We start from the raw sequence: 8,558 nt of genomic DNA, 5'->3' as shown, positions 1-8,558 counted from the left end.
GTATACTCTTGTAGGACAAGTACAACTATGGTAGAACACATGGATGTACCTCCCTAGTCTACTTTTGAAGAAGAACGCAGAAGCCCTCAATGTAAAAGTCTTCTGCTCTGTTCAGCAGGTTTTTATATAGATTTTGTGTTCAGAAGAAATATTCTGGAGGTTTATACATATTTTATTAGTTTAGTTATATTTTGATTAACTATTCTTTTCTTACTTAGAAAAGTATTAAAAAAAAAAAAGTTCCAACTGAACATTATGAACTAAGGCTAAACCTGACAGTTGTTTCAGTAGAAGCTATTTTTATTTCTATTACGGTAATGTCTTGGCAGTTGTGTTTATTATGTCCCCACCCTACAAAAAAACAAAATAAAACAAAAAAAACCTGGGGCCTGTCAGCTTCAGTTGTTTTTTAAGACTGTGATACAAATTGCTGCAATGAAATTATTCAAGTCAAAAAATAACTGGAAAAATAAAATCAGATATGCCACTCCTAGGTCAACACAAATGTGTAAATATGCATTGACGGACCAAATTAGAGAGCTTACTTGACTGGAAATAATTAATAATTATTAAACTAGCTTTCTTAATAAAGCAAAGTAATTCTTGCTCTAAAAAATTAAACTATTGAGATTATACTGAGGGGAGCAACAATACATGTGAAAGTTACCTCTCCTAGATGACTTCACCCATTTTGAAATTACATTCACATCTGGTGGCAGGAGGATTTAGTACACTGTAAAATGGCAAACCAAAGATAACAAGTTTCATCCCTGCCCCTATACATTTCAAAAATTGGTGGAAATGATTAATTTTCTGTAGTCAAAGAGGCTTAGAATGTTTGAAGGAGTGTGTTTTGTGAGGAAAAAGCACACATGTAGTAGCTGTGTGTAATAGTTTACAAATATAATTACTTAAGAATTTCTAATGAGAAAAATAAATACAAGTTGGTAGATAATGTAAGAAATTACTATAGAATTCTTTAGCAATAAATTTCAAAATAGAGAACTGTGAAGGCAAAAAAACTAGAGACTGAAAATGCTGTTCCAGCTTTGTCACTCCTGGGACAGACAGAATATACTGCCTCCAAAAGGCTGCTTCTTGTAGGTGAGAAAAGCAAATAGCTTTTAACAGTTTTCACAGAACCTCTTTTTTGAATTGTCAGTTGTATGGCTCCTGTTCCTTCTTTTGTTGCTATTCTAGTAATTATGAACCTACCATACATACTAAGCATGACCTATAGCTTACAGCAAAATATCCAGAGAAAAGATTATTATGAACAACTTTTTCATTTTTCACCTTTGGGAAGCTAGGATGAGTAGCTTTTCTCCCTCACCACCTACTCTTCTGTGATTCAGAGGAATGATTATAGAGAAGCTATGTTCTTTTCATACTGCTCTCCAAATACTCACAAAGCATTCTGCAGTAGTTTAGTGAAAAGCAGAATCTTTCATGTGAACTTACATTTAACATCCTTCTTCTATTTTGCTGTAATGAGTTCTACCAGCAACTAACAACTAAATAGGCAATCCACTACAAGCAAGTATTATTTTATAGATCTTATCTTAATAAAGATATCTGAATATCTGAAGCTAATAGAAGCTATAAATATTTTTTCATTATATGGGACAAAAAAAAAAAAAAAAAGTAAAGCAATCTTGTCTGTCATCTCTCTTCTTGTGTCATTTCCATCAGTGCCAGTTTGTATATCTCCATGGGGAAGGAAGAATGGGATAACCATATTTTGTACTCTTCTAGCCTCCAACTGTATATGGCTTGGGTAGCTTCCTGAACCACATATGGTGCCTATGAATATTTGTAGTACCACCAATAGCTGCAGAAATGTCTATCAGAGTGTACAGAATGAATTGAAAGAATTATTATGATAAAAGCAATAATTATCATTCATTGTTAAAATCTTCTGCAGTTGTATTTGCTTCTATTTCTTTGAACTTTTTTTTTATATCATAATCACCTTTCTGGGAGGTTAGTCTTGAGGATTCACTCTTTAATTAATCCACAACTATCTAGTAGAAATTATGTCTTCTTTGAAGGTGTGCCTTGTATTATAGAGTCAAATACATGGACCTGTATTTACATCTGTCAGAAACACTGTTGGACTGAGCAGTGAACACTGTACCAAAACAACTCAAAATTGGCTTATTGAAGTTCTCTGCAGCATGGGAAATCTTTACCAGTTGTGTCTCATGTAAAGTCAGCCTGATAGTACTGAAAACATTTCTTACAAGCTTTAGAAGCTCTAGAAAGTTAATGCTGTTTTGAAAAAGTCATTCTTTCAGTTCCTTCCTCCCTTATTCTCCAAATTCAGGACTTCTTCCTTCATACTGGAATATCTATCCAACAAAAACTAATGTGACCATGAGCTTATCCTATGAGAACAGTCATATTTCATGTAGGTATGTGATAATATTAGTAGAGAATCCAGAATCTGCTTGTGAAGTTCAAAGTATTCTTCAGTAAATATCATGACAAAATAGCATCAGTGGCTAAAGTTATAAATGAAAGTTTGATTATAAAAATGTCTCCGAGGCTATATAGAGATGATTTCCTGAATTGGTACTGTTTTATAAATAGAACCAATATTGATAAGATTTAATTTTTATTTGCTTTTTACTCTAATCAAAAAAATGTGGGACAATATTAAATTAGCTTCTAAATTAGGTCTTTAATTTTGCAAAAATAATTCAGAAGATTAAACAGATAACTCTTTGGATTAATTGATGACATAATCAAGTTTGAGACTCATTTTAAGGCTGTTTGTGTAGACTGTCATTAAGTGTGGATATGATGAGCAAGCGTGAGCTTTCTGAGAAGCAATTATAAATCAGTCTATTCAAGGATACTGAGAATTTAGAGAATTATTCTGTGGATGTATTTCTGTGTCTCTGATTGAAAAGAATTTAGCCTTGCTTTTGCTGTGGACGTTCATTCAGTGAAGGACTCTCCTTGATACAATGCAGCAGAAGTAAGCTTCTTGGCATGAATATACAGTTTGGAAATGAGCGGTGACATGTAGACTTAGAAGAAAACTGCAGTGAATATTATGAATAAGTTAATTGCAGGCACAAAGTGACTAATTTTTAAAGTATCTGCTGCCTCTCTTAATATCTGATACTGTGGGTATCATAGAGTGTAGCATTTGCACTGCTACTTTGCAGCAGTACGATCAGCCCTTGAAGCAATGGTAATTCTTTATCAGCTCTCAGAGTTTCTCCCTTTAAGTATTTTATTTTTACACTGAATGCATTTTATGATGTGGACATCTGTTTGCTAAAAATTTAATTAGTGCCACTGTTCTATTTCATCCAATCCAGATCTCTTAATCTAAGAATTAAAGGCCTGCTTTTACAAGTAAACCAGTGACCATACCAATGTCACTCCCTTAAATCATTATTCTGTACTTTTTACTAAGACAGATTTTTTGGGGATTTTTATGGAATAAATGTCAGTCTGGTTTCACTCATTCTTTCTGGTCTTGACCAGGCTGTAAGAATTTATACACGGTTGTTACCTGAATTAGATAAATAGTATGTATTCCCACCATCCTCCTGTTTGTGGGCAGCAGAGCACAGGAACAGAACTGGGATTTTTCTGTTTGACATCCCTCAGTAGTGCAGATCCAAACGGTGCAGCTTGACTGCAAAACTGTTTTACTAGTCAACAAGTACTGTACCTCACCCACGTTTCTAACTAGCAGATGGTGAGGTTTGCCTTTAGAACATGGTGAGGAATTTCACTACTTCATCTCTTAAAAGTAAATAAATAATATTCAAAATTTCTATTTAGAATTCTAAAGTATTGAATTCATTAGTTATGAAAGCATAGTATCATATGCATTTAGGATTGTAGATCCTCTGTATCACTTTTGTGGTCACATTATGTAACTTTTACTTCAGTCATTTGCAGTATTTCTTAAGCATAAGACTGTATATACATTAAGGTGCTGGCCATCCTCATGTGCTAAATATCAGACTTTTGTTCTGGAAGAAATTATCAGGTAGTATTCCTCTGGAAGTCCTCCTTTTGATTAAAAAAAAAAAGAAGTATTAGATAGGTATTTAGAATGGGAAATTTTTCAGCATGAACAAACAGGCCAAATATTTTCAATAATTTCAATCAATTATTTGTTCTTGTGGAACCATCTTAAAACTACAACCTTCATAAACCTATCGGCACTGTATTTTTTTCTGTAATTTCCAAATCATGGTAGCAACAAATATGTTTTTGCTAGCCACCAACCCAATGGGCTGATGTTTACTCTGACAGTCAAACTAGGCTCTGCCTCGTACATTAATACAAGATTCTGCTGAGCAGGTCATGGTTGCTTCTGTATGTCTCGATTGCCTTTTGTCTTCAACATATTCTTTTGGTGACTGCTATGCAAAACCATGCTATCACCCTCTGTATGTTAAATTGCCGCACCGATCCTTACTCTAATAGATATATTTAATGTATCAAAATGAAAGTTCTTCAAGGCCCTCTGAAGAACTGGTATCACAGTGAGGAGTAATGACAGTCCAACTCTAGAGAACGTGTTATGTTTTAACATTACATTCAATACCCTTTATTCATCTCCATGGTTTTACAATAGCAGTAGCAAAATTAAAGGGAAGTACCTAATGACTTTCACACAGGAATCTTTATCTTGCTTGATGAATTTCATCAAAAATGCCTGACATGTAGACTACATCACTTCCCCACAATGACCTCCATTCTGAATTTATGTTCTATTAAGATCACTTAATATCTTTTCCACATAATAATTTATCTAAGAAACGGCGTCTAATTTGTTTTATAATTTATTTTTTGCATTTGTTTTGTACAAACTGGCAGCACACCTTCTAGCACCATATCCAGACTGCATCAGTAACTGAATTTGCACCTCTTAACTCCAATTATAATTTTGTACTTCCACTTAAAGAATTCTACTAGTAAAGGAAATGCAACCTTTTGAAAGTAACTGTATATGCTCTGGAGATATATTGCGGTGACTAGTGATTTTTTATTTTTATTTTTTAACTGTGGCTAAGTGAAAACTATTAATTAAATAATTGTGGTTTGCACTGCTTTTCACTTAGCCCTGAAGTTGTAAAGAATGAGCCATACGGAGAGAAAGCTGATGTCTGGGCTGCAGGATGTATCCTTTATCAGATGGCAACTCTGAACCCACCATTTTACAGCACCAATATGCTCTCCTTGGCAACTAAGGTATTCAGATTTGCCAGATCAACCCACCCATTATTTCTACATGTGATCACAAGGTCCACGAAAATTTGTGTTTAAGGCTGTAGAAGCACAAAATGCTCTCTGTTCTGATGTGTGAATGAGCAGGAGCATTCTTCACAGTATGAGTTACTGTTTTTCCATTCTACTTGCAAAAATTGCTTGCAAATATAAATATATTGTTACTTCTCAGACTGATATATTTTTATTGTTGCATTATGTGATAGGGTCTTTAGACATAAACATTCTTATTACTATAACACTGCGTTTTCTATAGGGTTGTGTATTACCCTGTAGAGTTGTGTGGACGTTTGGATATGATTAAAAGGAAAAATAAATCACTGTTTTTCGTAACTGTTTCCCTTATTCAGATATTGCAGATCCCTGATCTACAATGGTTGTGTACATTAATGTGGATACCTGATTAGAAGTGATATTTTGCATTACAAGATGTGTTCTAAGTTATTTTGCAAGTTAAAGCTGATGATATAATGCCTGCCCATCAGATTGTTTCAAGAAGTATTTATTGTATGAAATTTCTAAATAAAACATTGAATTTTTTTTTCAATTAACTATTAGATATTTTATTTTACAGATAGTAGGGGCTGTGTATGAACCTGTGCCGGACGGACTGTACTCTGAAAAAGTGTCATTTACCATTAAGAGGTAAATCTTGTTTTGTTCTTGCTGAAAATGTTTTATATATTTCCAATGGTGACTATGTGACACTGACTTTTGCTGACTTCAGCAACTGCTAGTATTTATCTCCGAATATGAAATGTCTACTGATTTAAAGGACTGTGCTAGTAACATATTCAGTATAGGTGAATCTAACAACTGCATGACAAGTGTAAGTCAGTGCATTTCAGAGAATCATAGAATGGCTTGGGTTGGAACAGACCTTAAAATCATTCACTTCCAATCCCTGCCATGGACAGGGCTGAGATCTACTGAAACAGGCTGCCCAGGGCCCTATCCATCCTGGCCTTGAACACCTCTAGGGATGGGACATCCACAGCTGCTTGGGCAGCCTGTCCCAGGGCTTCACTAACCTATGAGTGAAGGCTTTCTTCCTACCATCTAACCTAAATCTCCCCTATTTTATTTTAAAGTTTAGTCCCCCTTGTCTTGTCATGGTCTGCCTATGTAAAAAGTAGATTTCCCTCCTGTTTATAAACTCCCTTCAAGTACTGGAAGCAATGTCTCTCCAGAGCCTTCTCTTCTCCAGGCTGAACAAGCTCAACTCCCTCAACCTTTCTTCATAAGAGAGATGCTCCAGTCTTCTGATCACCTTCATAGCCTTCCTCTGGACCAGCTCCAGTACCTCCACATCTTTCTTGTCTTGGGTCCCCAGACCGACCTGGATGCAGTACTCCAGATAGGCTTTACAAGGACAGAGTAGAGGGGGACAATCAGCTCCCTTGCCCTCCTGGCCACCCTTCTATTGAGCCATCTCAGGATACTGCTGGCCTTCTGGGCTGCAGGTACACACTGTTGGCTCAAGTCCAACTCTTTGCTCATCAGGACCTTCAAGTCCATCTCCACAGCACTGCTCTCAAGGCGTTCTTCTCTCAGTCTATACCCATATCTGGGATTGCCCTGACCCAAGTGGAACATCTTCCATTTGACTTGTGCAATTTCATTCGGTTCACAAGGGCCCACTTTTCAAGCCCTTTGGATGGTGTTCTTTCCTTTTTTTTTTGTATCAAGTGCATCATTCACCTTAGCATTGTCAGCAAACTTGCTAAGACTACACTCAATCCCACTGTCCAGGTCATTGACAGAGATATTGAAGAGCACTGGTCCCAGTAAGGGCCTCTGGGGGACACCACATTTAGCAAACTAGACTCAGTACTGAGGTTTAATACTGCCAGTGCTCTAGTTAATCCACTATACATCAGATTATTTTTTTCATAGAATTAGAGCATTTTAAGTAATGTTCAAGTACAGTTGTAGATCACTGTATGATGATTCATAGTTTTGTGACTGATAGTAATACATTTCCTGCTACCTTCTAATCCTGTTAATGAAGAGAGAACATAGTAGTGGAGGAAAAGAAGAACCTGTATTTGTTCCACTCACTCATCACATATTTTATTTAGTTACAATTACATGTTCCTGGTGTTAATGTAATATGTGAGGCAAATTGTGTGAGTACAGAAAGTGAATTGGTGAACTAAGAGATTCAGCTCCCTTGATTGCCCATTTTAGAAAAACTCCAAAAATAGCTTTAATAGCTTTCTATTTCAGTCAGATGTTGAATTCTACCTCCCAAAAGCACTTTACGGTGCAAAGAATGTAACATTTTTGTATTATATTTTCTGCACGAAAGGGTTTCTATTATTTAAGCACCCTGAGGATGAAGAACAACAAAGAGAGGATAGGAACTAGTAGAATGGAACTAAGATTTAAAAGGTCATGAAACATTTTGAATATTTACAAGTATTTGTAGTTGAAATAACTGGATTTACTGATTAATTGCTCACCATTTAAGAATAAAGTAGTAGCATTTAATGTTTCCAGAAAATACCTTCAAGTCAAGATACATATCAGTATTGATATGTATTACATTTTCATAAATTTTTATCACATCTTTATCAATGACTTAGATGTATGTGAGAATCTGGTCCCTCTATCTTCTCCTTTTCATTCTTGGTGATGACAAGAAACTCTATAGTGGAAATTTTTAAAGGTTTTTTTGAAGGTCAGCTATTGATTTACTCTTTATAATTATAGATACAGTACCTGTATTAAATAGGTCTACTCTAAGTCCATATAATTATGAGATTGGCTGATATGTTAATTATTTACTAAGATTAGCTGGTTTAAATAGATGATTAAATAGCTATCTGCATGTAAAATTAACATTATTTTTTTCTCCTGTAATGTAAGCATTTTCCAGCTTTTTTTAAAAGCAGTGGGAAGCATGAAAATTTTTTTTAAATTGTTTATTCTCTTACTATGGATCAATCCTTAAATGAGATGTTATGTTTAGCTTTTAATTTATTTTTGTGAGACAATTAGATAGAATAGAGAACATGAGAGAAATTCAGTAATAGGGAGTTCTTACTGATAGTACAGATGAGAAAACATTATCAGAAACAAAGAAGTTAATTTCTGAGTAACTCTAACACAGTACCTGTGAAAGATAAAAGGAATAAATCTTTTAAAAAAAAGTTATTTATAAGGATTTGAAAACACTGAAAACTTCATTTTATAACTGAAAAATTGCATTCAGTATTGTCATTATTCAGTATTATGGTCATTATTAAGATCCAATTTTATTGGATTAAGCTACTTTAAGAGTTTTTCTTTTT

General features: G+C 34.7%; 1 protein-coding gene across 1 annotated transcript in view; it reads left to right on the top strand.

The window, feature by feature from the left end:
* The window catches only part of NEK10 (NIMA related kinase 10), a 93,924-nt gene that overhangs the window by 43,069 nt on the left and 42,297 nt on the right, over window positions 1-8,558 (top strand). Inside the window, exons 24-25 of the mRNA XM_031553945.1 lie at window positions 5,097-5,226; window positions 5,837-5,907. Of these exons, the coding sequence (XP_031409805.1) occupies window positions 5,097-5,226; window positions 5,837-5,907 (201 nt within the window). The remainder of the gene's footprint in view (window positions 1-5,096; window positions 5,227-5,836; window positions 5,908-8,558) is intronic.

Source organism: Meleagris gallopavo, chromosome 6 (genome assembly GCF_000146605.3).
Source record: "Meleagris gallopavo isolate NT-WF06-2002-E0010 breed Aviagen turkey brand Nicholas breeding stock chromosome 6, Turkey_5.1, whole genome shotgun sequence".
Classification (NCBI taxonomy): domain Eukaryota; kingdom Metazoa; phylum Chordata; class Aves; order Galliformes; family Phasianidae; genus Meleagris; species Meleagris gallopavo.
This window is presented reverse-complemented; position numbering and strand designations above follow the sequence as displayed.